General features: G+C 41.5%; 1 protein-coding gene and 1 pseudogene across 15 annotated transcripts in view; both read right to left on the reverse strand.

Annotated features, from left to right (window-relative positions):
* Positions 1 to 15,933, reverse strand: part of RALGAPA1 (Ral GTPase activating protein catalytic subunit alpha 1) — a 131,390-nt gene that overhangs the window by 59,526 nt on the left and 55,931 nt on the right. For all 15 annotated transcript variants that reach the window (XR_015950508.1, XR_015950509.1, XR_015950506.1 and 12 more), the window contains 10 exons: positions 15,612 to 15,828; positions 14,091 to 14,267; positions 13,053 to 13,205; positions 12,269 to 12,462; positions 12,054 to 12,152; positions 11,810 to 11,965; positions 8,664 to 8,792; positions 6,241 to 6,366; positions 4,690 to 4,748; positions 4,055 to 4,163 (listed from right to left, as the gene is read on the reverse strand). Coding sequence is in view for 11 of the 15 variants with exons in the window: in XM_035109320.3 (XP_034965211.1) it covers positions 4,055 to 4,163; positions 4,690 to 4,748; positions 6,241 to 6,366; positions 8,664 to 8,792; positions 11,810 to 11,965; positions 12,054 to 12,152; positions 12,269 to 12,462; positions 13,053 to 13,205; positions 14,091 to 14,267; positions 15,612 to 15,828 (1,419 nt within the window). In the remaining 4 variants the exon portion in view is untranslated. The remainder of the gene's footprint in view (positions 1 to 4,054; positions 4,164 to 4,689; positions 4,749 to 6,240; positions 6,367 to 8,663; positions 8,793 to 11,809; positions 11,966 to 12,053; positions 12,153 to 12,268; positions 12,463 to 13,052; positions 13,206 to 14,090; positions 14,268 to 15,611; positions 15,829 to 15,933) is intronic.
* LOC148687692 (short transmembrane mitochondrial protein 1 pseudogene) lies at positions 3,658 to 4,042 on the reverse strand (annotated as a pseudogene).

A 15,933-nucleotide genomic window follows, 5' to 3' on the forward strand; every position in this document is an offset into this window, starting at 1 on the left:
TTTTATTACTTATAGCGTACTGATGTGACTTTCTACTGATACGTAATCCATTTTTGGAAAATAGCTAAATTATTTGCCACAAGTGTTTTCCCTGTAGCAAGAAGTTCCATAGCTTAGCATTCCTCGAGCCAAGTACTGTACAGAAATTTGCTCTGGAGGTACTGTGACTCAACCTCCCAATTTTAGACAGAAGTTGCTGGTCCAGAGGACTTAAGTGGGGAAGGCTTTTTCCTTCACATGCCTCTTGAAGTATTTTTACCCATCTCCTGTAATTTCTCCCTATTCTCTTCTCACTGCACCTTATTTCCCCACACCATATGAGTTTCTTTCATCCCTCTTCCCTGGTCCTTTTACACTCACTTATTCCTCCTATAACAACCTTCCTCTTTTCTTCACTTGCCTTCTATTTCCAGTTAAATGTTTTATTAACTATTAACCTTTTATCTCACTTTCTAATTTCCCTCCACACTTCCTCTGACTTTCTTCCCTTCTCCCCACTGAATGTCTCTTCTCTCCTGGCCATCTTTACCCAGCATGCAAAGAGCTGCTGGGGCTGCCGTTAGTATAGTCAAAGGCAATGACATGTCTAAGGGACAGGCAGGGAAGTGAGGAGGCACTGGGCAAGCTGTGGCTTTAAGACCCAGGCTCCGGTGGGCCCTAGATCACTGTCTGAGAAACAGTGGTCTAAAAGAGTAAGCAGTGTGAATAAGTAAGTAAGATTGGGGGCGGGGCTTAGTGCATATTAAGCACTTATATGCGTTCACCTACAAAAAAATTAATTTCCTAAATTATAGCTACAACTGAGGAATCATAATCTTAAAAATCAGGCTGCTCATATAAGCTTGGTTTGCACCACCGTGATGGGACTTGAATAGTTCAGCAACATCTGAAGAGCCAAAGTTTAGCCATTCCTGCCTCAGACAACATATAGGGCTATGCTAAGTTCTTGCTCTTAGAATACATTGCACTTGCACTGAAGCTGCACATTTTTACTTTGCTGCAGGTGTGATGTCAAGTTGCATAATATATGGGGAGTTTTATTCAGGGAGGGGACATGTTTTGACCCTAATCTTAAGGTAAAGTAAAGGTACCCCTGACCGTTAGGTCCAGTCACGGAGGACTCTGGGGTTGTGGCGCTCATCTCGCTCTATAGGCCGAGGGAGCCAGCGTTTGTCCGCAGACAGTTTCCGGGTCATGTGGCCAGCATGACTAAGCCACTTCTGGCGAACCAGAGCAGCGCACAGAAATGCCGTTTACCTTCCCGCCGGAGCGGTACCTATTTATCTACTTGCACTTTGACGTGCTTTCGAACTGCTAGGTGGGCAGGAGCTGGGACCGAGCAACGGGAGCTCACTCCGTTGCGGGGATTCAAACCACCGACCTGATCGGCAAGCCCTAGGCTCTGTGGTTTACTGCAAATCTCCATGATGGAAGGTTTCTGAAAGTTCTGAATAACCTGCCTTTAACATCCAAATCAGATAATCATTTAGCTAGAAACGTTCAACTTCCTGCTCAATAAAGGAAATCTAACTACAGCATCAAGCTATAGTTGGAGCATCCCCAACAGATGGCAATCCAACCATTGCTTCCAGTGAGGGAGGTAACACTCCCTAGGTAATTAGTCCCTATGTCTAACTGCTCTTACTGTTAAAAGCTTCTCCTAATGTCCAACCAAAATCTAGCTTTTGCACCTGTATTTGTGACTCTTTGTATTATGAACCTATTCAGTGGGTTCAGCAGAGAGAAGTTAAAGAACTTACTTTCTTGATAATGGTGACTTTTTGTCAACGGTCCCTTTAAAAAAGCCTCATGTTAAAATACTATGCTCTGTTCTATTATAAAGGATTTCTTTTATTAGACACCAATTCAAGCTCCATGTTGGTCCACTGGAGTCAATCCATAGAGCCAGTGTGCCTTTCTCTAGCCTAAACTTTCAACAGTGGTTCAGCTTCACCCGTTGCTTAAAAAAATGGTTTGAGCAATAGAGTTTTTCTGTAGCATGGATGAGGTTTTGTAGTCACTTAGAACCTGAGCTATTTTGGAGCGGCACATAACACAGTCTCTAACTGCAGGGGTTGAGAAGAGCAATTAGGATCTTTGTACTAAGGCTTTCAAGGTGGTTGAGAGACAAAAGTTGTGACTTCACACTGTCTAGAGGAAATAAACACTGCCTATACTTTGATAGAGCAGCTTGGTTGGAGTTCAGAAAGTGTTGCTGCATCTGTGTTATAAGCCTGCAATTTGCTTTTGTCCAGTTCAATAGTGTGCGTACTGCACTTGTCAATACAACTGACAAGAAACATAGTATCTGGTATCTATACTCAATTCATGTCTCTCTGCAAGAAAAATAGCCAGCTCCAAGAGTCTTTGAATAATGTGTGATCTGGTTTCCAAATAAGAGTCTCAATGTGTGATTCTTCTGGGCACAAAACTGTATTTGTGAACTTTAAATCTCTGTTAAAAAGAAAAAAAATGGCATCAATTATTCCCCCTTACTCTGAAGCACCTAAAAGAAGTGTGCTGTATTAAGGTACTACACTTTATATTTTAAGCATTCATACCGGTATTTAAAATTACTTTAAATTAAACCATTGCTTTGTAACAGCCATGAGACCTGGAAATTTTGGATAAAAATTGGCACAGTTTTAGGTCCACCCCCACCAAGCATGTAAAAGTAATTGGGATGCTTTTGTTGAATACTATTGTTGGAAAGGGAATTGAAGAGGCTGATGTAGAATCTTACTTATATTCTAATCTTTGGCTGTAATTTTATGCGCACTCACCTGAAAGTAAACCCCACAGAACATGTTGGGAATTACTTCTAAGTAAACAAGTGTTACAATGTAGGTAACCTGCATATGAATGTGATGTTAATATGCTTTAACACACTTCCACACAGTTCAGAAGGACTTACTGTCAAGTGAGTGTGCACAGGACTGAAACCTTAGTAGTTATGAGCAGAAACCAGCCAACTTTTTTTGGGGGGGGGTTGGGTGGGAAGAGAGGAGGATTTTTATCTGTGATTTAGTATGTTACAAATAGGTTGTACAAAAAATACTGAATTAATTTTAAAAATACCATTAAAAATCTTTGGACGCTAATTTCTGACGCATTTCAATTTCTTTCATGAGTCATTGCTACAGCCAGACCATTACTGATTGTCACACTGGAATAATTAATTTCATTACTCTACTCCAAAATCAAATTAATACCAAATAGAAAATATTATTGAAAACAAACACTGAGAACAACAGTCCAATCTCTCAGTCTCTCCCTGCATGGTTCTTCTTATTACACATGGGGTAAAAAGAAAAGAAAGAAAGAAAAAGAAGTCAAATATCCAGAAAGTGCTAGAAGGTCCCTTGGATGTGGTGACACTTCAGCATGAGGGCAACTTGGTTTTTCAAGACTACACATCTGGAGGAAATCCAGAAAAGCCACATGAAGGTTTGGCATCTGCGGCCTAGGGGCAAAACTACATGATCTTCATTTAGGGTTGCCAGACTCAATAGAGGACAGGACTTCTGTGCCTTTAATTGCCCTGCTCTCTTTTGAGTCTGGAAACCTTAAAGAGAAACCAGCAGACCCTTTGTTTAATTTCCAAGCAAAGGGTCTGCTGGTTTCTCTTTAAGGTTTCCAGACTCAAAAGAGAGCAGGGCAATTAAAGGCACAGAAGTCCTGTCCTCTATTGAGTCTGGCAACCCGATTTTCATTTAATACAGAGACGGCTAGGTAAAGATCATTTGCCGTTCAGAGACACCTTTCCAGCTTCCATGTCTCTCTTGATGTCTTCAATCTTCTTTGAAATGTTTGGAACATCATAGTTCTGTGCCAGATACATCTCAACTACATTGCCAAGTGCAAAACCAACCAAAAACTGAAACATGGTGCCTGCGCGCAGCTGCCTTTTTCCGCCAGCCAGCATTTATCTATGTGAGCCCTAGCGCCGCCTAGAGATCCTTCTATGAAAATGAGAAAAGAAGGCCGGAAAAGCCACAGGGTGCACATGAAACACTGCACAGGGTTCTTTAAATCCTAATGGTTACATGCTTACTTTTAATGATGCACAGATCACATTCAGAGCTTCCTTGATCTGAGGATGATGAGATTCATGCACCAGTTCCTCACATATCCATATGCCAAGGCTACAAAGAGCAACACATCTGCAAAACAATGTTAGATAGCAATGTAAGCACCGACTTTAGCCAAGCTAAAACTAATGTCAAGGGAGTAGAAAACCTGTGGTATATTGAGAGTTTGTTGAGGTAGGATAACAGTGCAACCCTATGGTCATCTAATTAGATGTAAACTCCACTGAGTTCAATTGAACTTATTCCCAGGTAAGCCTGTTTAGGATTGCAGCCTTAGAGAAGCCATCTCTTAATGTCTAAACTAATATATATGGTGCATGCCACTGCTTTTTCACTGGTTTGCTTCATTAACCATAATCTACTGCTACTTCCTTTTAAAAGGAATTTAAAAGGATTTTAAGAATGCTTATCTATCTCCTTCTCAGATATATTCTCTGGATAACGCATAATGCAGTTGAGCAAAAGCAAATTTGAAAGAAAACCATGATTCAAATTAACACCAAAAGTCAACCCATATTGTGCTATTTAAATAATTTAGCTGAACACACAAATTGACCTATTTGCTTGAGGATCTGCAGTGATCCTTCTTTATTCATACCTTGCCGGTCCAGATGGCTCCTCTCTGGCAGAACTTAATACCGTTTTGATGATCAGTTCCTAAAGTAAGAATGTTCAAAGTCAGTCATCCAAAAACCCCTTAAATTTAAAATAAAGCTTTATTATATGATAGGAAAAGTTCACAGAAAAAGGAGAGTTACAAAACTCTCTACATTTGTTCATACTATCATACTATTTGTTCATACTATTTGATCATACTGTTTCCTTAGAGACAGTATCCAATGGAACAAGGAATCCAAAGTTGTTTCAGCCATACATCCCTGCTGATTGCCTTGAATCATCCAGCTTTGGGTACCATATCATGCCTAGGTGCACAAACATCCACTCCCTTACAGTGAGGAGCTGCTACTAGCCGCTACTTTATCAATACATGAATTGACATTGGGTATGTGCACTTCCCTCTTTTCAGAACAGAAAGGAGATCAGAATCCTTTGCTGCTGTTTTTAACTAACCACAGGGCAAATTGTGGTTAAAAGGTAAAGGGACCCCTGACCATTAGGTCCAGTTGTGACTGACTCTGGGGTTGCAGCGCTCATCTCGCATTACTGGCCGAGGAAGCCGACGTACAGCTTCCAGGTCATGTGGCCAGCATGACAAAGCTGCTTCTGGCGAACCAGAGCAGCACACGGAAATGCCGTTTACCTTCCCGCCGAAGCGGTACCTATTTATCTACTTGCACTTTGACGTGCTTTCGAACTGCTAGGTTGGCAGGAGCTGGCACTGAGCAACGGGAGCTCACCCCGTTGCAGGGATTCGAACTGCTGAACTTCTGATCAGCAAGCCCTAGGCCCTGTGATTTAACCCACAGCGCCACCTGCGTCCCAAATTGTGGTTAGTCTTAAGCAATTAACTGAAATTAACTCGGAGGACCAGTTTCAAAAATGGTGCTGAAGGTCCCCTCCTCATGCAGCCTTCCCAAAGCCAACTGAGCGAGGCTCTGGGCTTTGGGAAGGAGGCACAAGGCTAGCAGGGTTCTAGTGCCTCACTTACCCAGCTCTGGGAAGGCAGCGTGAGGGCTTGGGTTGGAAGCATCAAATGTTGCTGAGGGCCACCAAAAAGGCCTTGAGGGCTGCATGTGGCCCTCAGGCCATGCATGGACTATTCTGCTCTACAGAGAGAGTCTGCTCCCAGCATTTGGAACTCCTTATCAAGGGACATCTAGCTAGTCCCATATTTGATGACCTTTTGCACGCAAATACATTGTTTATTTACATATGTCTTTTAGCCCATTAGCTAACATACATGTTGAAATTGGTTCTTTTTGTTGCTTTTACAGATGTTTTTTACCTGCTTTGTTCTTATGGGTTTTTTTAAAAAATCAGGCACTATTTTCACTGGATCTGTTAGCTGCCTTGACTATGGAAAGGTAGGATGCAAATTCAGCAAGCAAACCGATAATTATTAACAACAACAACAACAACAACAACAATAAATAAGGCACGCATAGGATTGTGCTAGGAGCTGCTACTCAGCTGAAAACAGTTAAACAAGAGAAAATATATGCAGACTACACAGTATTTCAAAACCTACCTTAACATCTGTAAACGGAGAAACAACTATGTCAGGAGTGCTTGGGTGTAGAGCTGGGAGTTCACAATATAAATTGGGAAAGCAAACCAGAGAGCCTAAGAGAACTTGTGCTTCTACTCTTGGTGCCTGAGAAAAAGGGAAAGATACAAACAGATGATAAAGTTTAGTCTTCATCTTGAAATGAAATGTTTTAAGCACAGGTCTCTTGGGGTATTGCAGTCATGAACGGACAACATGAGTTGCAAAAGGGCCATGTAGCCCTGGCAGGATTTTGAATTACACAAGGAGCCCTTACAGCAGCCGCAGCCGCAGCCGCAGCAGCAGCTTATTACTTGTGCCTTACCCATCTGGCTGGGTTTCCCCAGCCACTCTGGGTGGATCCCAACCAAATATTAAAAACACAATACAGCATTAAACATTAAAAACTTCCCTAAACTAGAAGAGACTTCCTGCTGCAGAACGTTCCCTGGGGTTGAGAAAGCTGGCCAGAGCCATGAGCCATGAGCCAGTGGGATGGGGTAAAGCCCTGTTCTACTTGTATTGCCATTCAATCACCCAAGGACCAGAATGATGATGAGCTGGTTGCAGTGCTTCGTTGGCTCATATGCTGGTGATGTGTTTGACCTGCTGGGTACGCCTCCGAGTTACTTTTTTGAGAATGAAATTGCACTGGGCTGCCTTCAGGTATTACAGCTTATTGTTATTTGTTAGCTATTCAGTTTGATAGTTTACCTTATGCATAGCAGTTTCTAGGTAACTAGGTAACTAGTTAAAAGCATGCACAACATAACAGCACCATTTTCTTACGTTCGTCCCTTATGCTTGCCTTTCACAGACCTTTCCTCTTTTATTATTATTATTTATTCAATTTATACATCACCCTATACCCAGAGCTCACAGGGTGGTTTCTGATGTTTGATACCCTTACCTCTCCCTTTCCTATCTGCATGTAATATTTAAATTTAGATTGCACGCTCCCTAAGGCAAAGGAGCACAGTGTAAGGCAGGCAAATTTGCAAGTAATTGGATGTATAAAACACCGTGTCAAGAATGTAAACAACCTGTACATCATCTAATATACAGCTTTATAATAATACACTTTTTTAGTAAATAAATATAATATGCTAAGTTGCTTTTAAGGTGACAAACTCCCTACTGAGAGAGACTTTAATTGGTAAACTTTGTACCCAACATCCTAGTAACAAAAAATCATAGCTATATACAAAATTAAGCTGTATATAAATGGACTGTTGGACTCACCCAAATGGGGCTTTTAGCTAGTGTCCATCCATTAGGTGGGATCTAGCACCACCTCATGGCTAAAGGTGAGTGGGATAGCAAGAGTGGAAAAAAGACTCACAGACCCCAGGAAGTGGGGATACAAGCAAGAAAATAGACCTCCTTCCCTCTTTTTAATTATAGCAAAGGAAGGCTAAATACAGACATCCCCCCACGTGTGTTCTACTCATGTGCAACTACATGGTGCCGGGAAATAAATTTAAAACAGAATGCCAGGAAATGGCGGGAGAGAGCCTAAAAAGGCTGTCAATGAGGTCAGAGGAAGTCCCAAAGAGATTGAAGGCACAGTGGGGATTTGTTTAGGCTGTCCAGCCTCCCCACCTAACAGCTGGCACATAGGGTAGCACAGCCGCCGCCGCAGCCACTTTGCTGCATGGCCTCCAGCTGACCCTAGAACTTCAACTCTAGTTGAAAAAAAGAGTTGTGTGGAGAGACAGCAGGGGGGAAATAGGTGTTTGGAGGCTTTTTAGAGGATGCTCCCCACTTTGGGCAATTTTCGCTTATGTGCATGGGGCCCTGGAATGTAACCCACACATAAGTAGGGGGACGCCTGTCCTGGAGACCAAAAGGAAAAACACTCATAGTGAACACAAGGAAAAATCCAAAAGGAGAGCTAAGACCACAAATCCATCGCAGACAAAGGCAGGAAATGGACAGGAATCAGCACCGGAAGGGGTTATATATGCCTCGACTCTGAGTTGCACATCCTGTTTCTGGATACCAGGTGGTACTAGATCCTACCTGATGGATGGACAGACACCTACAGAAAATCTAACAGCAATTGCTGAATATAATTAACCTGGGCAACAGCTTAGGACCAGGCTATCTGAGAGAGCACTTCCTTCTGTACAAACCAGCCCAGTCATACAACAAAAAGAGGGCCTTCTCTGTGGTGACCCTCCCACTGTGGAATGACCTCCTAGAGATATGTCAGGCACCTATGTCATACCAGGGTTTTGAAGCACCAATCCTTAGTACTGACTTTAGTGAACTCTGGTATATATTTTATTGTTACTTTGTTGTACTGGTTTTATTTTGCAAACTGTGTTGCTATTTTTCACAATGAAATGTGGTCTGTAAATAATTTTAAACAGCAGCAATAATTTTTGTTAAAAGAAACTCACATTGAGAAAAGAGGATGCTGCCACTCTACCAGCTGCGACAATGAAGTCCATGATCAGCGTGGTGGCACCAGGTAAACCAAGTGAAAAAAACTGAGGAGAACAGTGCTTGATGATTGTATTGACGATATCCTTGGAGGAAAAGAGACACAGAACTGTTTAATAGACAGATTGCTTGCAACTTCCATTATGGATACTCTGTTAAATAAAAAGACTAACGGAAGGGCGAAATAAATAGTATGAAACCCCGTTTTGAGAATGTCAGTGGCAGCATTTGGAGATTGTGATAATCTATGTTTTATTCTGATGGGAATAAATCACAGCAAATATTGGGTTTCCATGCCCCCACTTTCCCCTTTGGTGTGGTTGCTTCTGTTTTGAATTAATCACAGTTTAGTGTGTTGTCTCCATTCTAAACTGTTTACACAGTATAGGTATGAAGGAGTTTATTTGAAACAAACCAGTGTTAAGATTTAGTCACAGGTTGTTGGGTTGGGATGAAACAACAAGCTGTGTTCAACTAAAAACGGAAGCAAACGCTTCCTTCAGGAGCAGGAAGGGTTTGCGTGCTACACAAGCCCAAGGCTTGCCTACGCTCGTATTCTTAATGATAAACCATGGAGGAAATCATCATGATGTCCAAGTGCAGCCAGGGAGTCAAACTGAACCTGAATGAAAAATAATTTCCCAGTGAACTAGAATAAAACTATTACCCAAATCTAGCCACATTTATTCATAGGATTTGCAGCTACATTGGAACTTGTCAAGATGTGAACATTCTCTCAAAAATATATATTCATAAATATATTTATTATTTATACCCCACCCATCTGGCTGGGTTTCCCCAGCCACTCTGGGCGGTTTCCAACATAAATATTAAAATACACTAATTTCTTAAAGATTAAAAGCTTCCCTAAACAGGGCTGCCTTCAGATGTCCTCTAAAAGTTTGGTAGTTGTTTTTCACTTTGACATCTGGTGGGAGGGCGTTCCACAGGGCGGGTGCCACTACTGAGAAGGCCCTCTGCCTGGTTCCCTGTAACTCATTTTTCACATGGTCGAGTCCTTCCCCTGCCCACTTCCCTAAGATTCTTAAGAGGGTCTCTTCTCCAGTCTTCAGAGAGTAAGTAGCTGGAAGTGGGGAGGCAGAAAAAGGTCCTCCTTTTCCTTCCACTCTGCAGTTTTAATCTGAAATCTTATGCGCAGTACTGCACACAGAGCTCAGAAACTGCTCACGCTAATGAAATTCCCTGTCACAAAATGTGCCCCAGGACATTGGGAGTTTCGAACACTGGTCGTTCCTAGTTGTTGGCTTTAAATCAGGATTTATTCTGTCAGAAGGATACTGACAAGCTGGAACATGTCCAGAGGAGGGCAACCAAAATGGTCAAAGGCCTGGAAACGATGCCTTATGAGGAATGGCTTAGGGAGCTGGGTATGTTTAGCCTGGAGAAGAGAAGGTTAAGGGGTGATATGATAGCCATGTTCAAATATATTAAAGGATGCCATATAGAGGAGGGAGAAATGTTGTTTTCTGCTGCTCCAGAGAAGCGGACACGGAGCAATGGATTCAAACGACAAGAAGGAAGATTCCACCTAAACATTAGGAAGAACTTCCTGACAGAGCTGTTCGACAGTGGAATTTGCTGCCAAGGAGTGTGGTGGAGTCTCCCTCTTTGGAGGTCTTTAAGCAGAGGCTTGACAGGCATATGTCAGGAATGCTTTGATGGTGTTTCCTGCTTGGCAGGGGGTTGGACTGGGTGGCCCTTGTGGTCTCTTCCAACTCTATGATTCTACTGCTTTTATTGTGCTTTAAATCTGGTGCTCATGTTTTACTATACTTTTACATTTTACTGTCTTTTTGGTGTTAATTGCCCAGAGAACTTTTTTTATTAGGTGGCTTTCACAAATGTGCATGATGGGAATAAAACCCAAATTTGTCTTGAGGGTGCAAAATGATTAGTCAGAAATGCCTCCAAGTTAGAACTGACCATCAGAGAAAGAAGAAAATGAAAGACAGTAAAAAGCAGTACAAAATATTTAACAAATGGGAGTAGAGTTTCCTTCTAAAGTATTTGCTAACTCTAAGAGAAGATGAGTAAGATTACTGGAACCAATGTCTCCTTATTTGCCAATGACCCTTAGATTTCAGGGAAGGTATCTTATTCAGCAGTATGACAGATTCTTGGCAATTATACCCAAAAGGCATAGCTTTACCAGAACTATTATAAATTGGTAATTAGATTGTTTTGCAAGGAGTTGAAACTGTGAGTATGAGACAAAATCTTGCATGAATAGTCACTTAAGATACAGCAAGACTGCCTATATTCAGGTTTGCTGAACAAAGACTCTGGGCTAGTTCTCATGAACAGCATATGAGGTGGCAAACCTGAGTATAGGCTCTACTACTTTAGACTGTAGGTGTGACTCTTATGATTGGTTTTTAATTATTTCTGGAGGAGCATTCAATCACAAAAAAGGGAGATGTCAACAAAAAAAATTTTTTTAGAACACTGCACCCTGATAGCTCATTGGTGTTTTTTTTGTGTGTGTGTGTGGTTTTTTTTTTTTGAGTGAAGGGGTATGGACCCACCTACAATCCAAAAGAGTGCAGCTCAAACACAGATCTACCATGTCATCTTCTGTTTGCAAGAGCTAAGTCTCTGTCTCTAAAGCAATCGTTTTCAAAATACAGTATTCTTCAAAAAAACCTGTGCTTTCCTTGGAAGCTTATCAATGAAGAGATCAAAAGTGGCAGGCAAGGGTCCTGAAACGCAGCTTGATCAACACTAGTGATCTTTCCCTGAAACATGTAGCTACAAGAACTAGTTAGTGCATTCTAAGTTTACTCAAGAAAGGCCCAGCCAGTAGCCTGATACTATGTACACTGTAACACTCCCCAGCTTCTTGTACAACATACAGAGTTTTCTTGCCAGAGGCAAGAAGCATGTAGAAATGGTTTTCCGATATTAGAAAGTTTGAAAACCACTTCTTTAAAACATAATTTACAATGAATGAAAAAAACTCCAAGTGAGGATTACATTTGCAAATTCTCAAAGGCATACTCTGCAACACGCTTTTAATTTTCTGGGTTCACGACTGCTCATAAATGCGCTTCAGAATAAAGTTTACATTATTGAGGCCCCTTACCTGATCAACATGAAGTAGTCCACAGTGCATTATATTGTAGAAATGAGTTAAAAAGTCCCTGTTTGGAGAAACGTCTTGTCTCCGCTTCATTGTATTACATATGAGTTTATAAGCATGTAACTTGCCTTGTTTGTACTTATCAGTCAACATGGTTGCCTAATATTAAAGAATGAAACCACAATATTAATACTTTCATAAGCTACCCCAATTTTCAATTTCACAGAATTGGCTACACTGTGTTTACCTTGAATAGCCATGGAGTCAGAATTCGCAATGGAGGAATTAGAACTGGTGGAGAAGGTGATGTCATGTTATCAGCTGAAATGCCAAGATTGTCTCTAATCTGAAATTATTTAGAAATACAATGCAAACTTGTGTGAAGATGAATTTGCTGCTTCAATTCTACCTTAAAATACTTTTTTAGGCTGAGCGGCTAAAAATATTCAGTTCTCCAAATACCTTAGCAAGATTTTGCCAGAGTTCACAAAGGTAATCAAAAACTTGAGCATGTATTTCAGGGTCCATAATGGAATTGACATCTCCTAAAATTCCTAACATTCGTCTCCACATTACAGTAGCTACATCTGCATGCCATCCAGTGACTGTTCCTCCTGCCATCACACTGCAGCATTCAGATGGAAAATCACTAGTTTCTGTAAAAGAAGGAAAAACAAACAAAACTTCAGGCCAACTATTATTTGGAGGTAGATTAAGAAGTTAAGGGGGGAAATGATGCGAGGTGTGCAAGAACTTCCATTTGTGCAGTGAGGCTTTCCTCCTTCCTCATGGCCCCCTGGCTCTAAAGGGGTCAGGAAAACCCCCAGAGAACCACATGTGGGGAAGGAGGAGGAATCATTCCATCTGGCAAGCTGAAATGCTTGTGTTGACAGAATGACCACAACAGCAAGATGTTGAATTCCTCCCAAGAAAAACCCATTAATATGTTGCATCAAAATATATGATAGCCAGGTAGAACAGAGCAGTTATGGTCCCTCAATCCCCCACTGTGCCACATTTACCCAGCTTATTTAATGTATAAATAGTCCATGCTCCTGCTTTAATCCAACAGGAGAAATTTACTTTCTCCCAGGAGTTAGAAACATAATTAGTAAGACAAATTTAAAGAACGGCAAACAGAAAATACAAGTACTCTTCTCTGAGACTACCCGATAGTGAAAACAGTGAGCACTGTATAGGAAATGAAATAAAAGCTATTCTTAAACTTTTCTATCTAAGATATTGCCTAGGTCATCTGGTGTCTGTAAAACAGAGTGGTGGAGCTTCTCATCCAGCTGTAGATCTTTCTGTTCGTTGTGATCTGCACTCAGAGTGGCAGGTGATGGTGTCTGCGACCGTGATCCAAGAGCAGACTGGATTGGTGATGCACTTTCAGAACCTACAAATGAGATTTTAGTTCTCAGAATAAAAAATGCATTTACTCAGCCTTCATTCTGATTTGCAAGTAGCATACAAAGCTCAACAACAACACAACACACATCTAAAAATATGTTATTAGTAGCACTTTGGACACCTATACAGTCAAATTTAAGTTGCTGGTACTGGTAAATCCATAATTTTATCTGTTATAGGAATTTCCAAATAGCCTATGCATCAAAAGTGGGGCCAGCAACAAAATATCAAGCCCCTGGATGCTTACTATATATGCTGCTGAGGTCTTCAGCAGGCTGATTTCCTGCTCAACTTTGGGGAAATTTAAAAGCTGTTTGATGGTTTATAGGGGTGACAGATGAAGAGAGAAAAAAGGCTGGTATGTAGTTTTGCCATGCGCAGACCTCTGGATCATGGCTACAAACTCTACTTGATATGAAGAGGTCTATTATTCCAGAAAACAATATTCTGGGATTTATTAAAAATTAAATTTAACTGGCAAAATGTGCCCCATAAATTATTTTATTCAGATCAACTTTATAGGCTATATCTTTCACCATTTCTAAGAGGAAGGCTGTGAAAATGAATGTCTTTAAATTGTTTAAGGTACTCCAACTCGTCTTATTGCTGCCACAGAATAAAATGGCTAATCTTCTAGAAATGAGTTAAATACTCAGAAATTTCACTCCTCTGCTTTGCAGAGGATTTCTGTATTTTAGTGTTTTGTTGGAAGCCGCCCAGAGTGGCTGGGGGAACCCGGCCAGATGGGCGGGGTATAAATAAATAAATAATAATAATAATAATAATAATTATTATTATTATTATTATTGCAGCAGAGGAATAACCCAGTCAGATGGAAGGGATACAAATAATACATTATTATTACTATTACCTGTAATAGTTGCTGCATCAGCAGATAGTGGTTGTTGATTAAGACTGCTGGTCTCAGAATCAATATGGAGTGTAGTTAGACTAGCAACTTCCTGTTCTTCAGCACTCTGCTGAAGTCCTGAACCTGCATCAGACTCTGCAGAAGTTATTGTGCCACCTTCAGGGCCAAAGCTGAAATCTACAGAGAGAAATATATACATATCTGAAGGGCCTAACTAAACGCATATAGGTAAAGGGACCCCTGACCGTTAAGCCCAGTCACGAACAAGTCTGGGGTTGCGGCGCTCATCTCGCTCTATAGGCCGAGGGAGCCGGCGTTTGTCCGCAGGCAGCTTCTGGGTCATGTGGCCAGCATGACAAAGCCGCTCCTGGCGAACCAGAGCAGTGCACGGAAACGCTGTTTACCATCCCGCCAGAGTGGTACCTATTTATCTACTTGCACTTTGACGTGTTTTCGAACTGCTAGGTTAGCAGGAGCAGGGACTGAGCAAGGGGAGCTCACCCTGTTGCGGCGATTCGAACTGCTGACCTTCTGATTGGCAAGCCCCAGGCTCTGTGGTTTAGACCACAGCGCTACCCGTGCCCCTTTTAAAAGCATAGACCTTATCAATTTCAAAAACATAGGATTTCCCTACAAAGGGCATTCTTGCTACCTTTCATCTTGTGTTTAATGCAAGTGAGTTGTGCAATCATGTGCAGATTCCAACAAATCTAAGCAACATGATCTAGTGTTTTGGGATCTTATGACTAAACAATGAGGCAGAAGAAATTCTGGAGAAAACGTTTCTCCTTCCTAGAAAATAATAATCTTCTACTTTGCAAAGGCTTTGGCAGCATGCATCACACACCCTCCTGAGAGGCTTTTATCTGTGTGTGCAAAAATAATATGATCAGGGTTTAGCCACCAACTGGGGTTGAACTGTTATTGGACAACTTGGACAGGAATCTCAACTAGCGAATCAAGTTGATGCAAGCTATTACAGCCCTTTGTAGCTTTACTAGGTATATAGTCTAAAGTGCTAAAGAGTTCTTATTCTGCCTGTCCTAAAACAGGGAGATCTTCCCCACAGCCACATCAAAGATCAATTATGAAGGTCTGGATCTGCTAAACTAAATGCAATGAGATCTTGTTGATGATGCATCCAAGTTGTTGTAGGGAGAACAGCGTGAGGGACATATTCATGACCCTGAGGAAACCATCACAGTGGAAAAGAAGGATTGCAAAGTGGAGAAGTTCCTTCCCACCAGCGTACATATAGGGCCAGGGTTGCTAGAAGGTTGTACTGTTGTCTGTTGTTTCTTTCACGGATCTAGGTCTACAAAAATACCTGCTCCCAAAGTTGTGTGCTCTTATAAAGTGGATGATAAGCCAAACACATTCCTTGTGGACTTTGCTCCAGATCACTTACAGAACCTGTGCACATTCACTGTTCTCATTTTTTCTGCATAAAGCTGTCTATCACAAAAAAAAAGTAGGGGAGGTATTATGATTTTAGGGGAAGCTGGATGTGGGAATACTTGCTTTCAAATTTTTGGCCATCGTACTGGAAGGCGCTGAAGGAGTCTGAATGGCTGTCGGAACTGACAAGGTCACTGCTGCCTGCACTCGCAGGAGATGTCCACTCAGAAGGCACACCTGGGTCATCTGCAGGGCGCATTTGGCTCTGCTTGTTCAGTATATCGGGAAGGTCTTTTGGAACTTCTAAGCTTCCTGGACTGCTCCCTCTTCTGGTCACATTCTAATTGAAGAAATATTACAATTGGAGAAAGAGTTTTAGAAAACACTTTTACAGCCAGAAAAGGTTTTCATGTTTGCTATTTCAGAGGCAAGGGCTGTACAAAAC

The sequence above is a fragment of the Zootoca vivipara genome, chromosome 1, assembly GCF_965207765.1.
Source record: "Zootoca vivipara chromosome 1, rZooViv2.hap1.1, whole genome shotgun sequence".
Taxonomy (NCBI): Eukaryota; Metazoa; Chordata; class Lepidosauria; order Squamata; family Lacertidae; genus Zootoca; species Zootoca vivipara.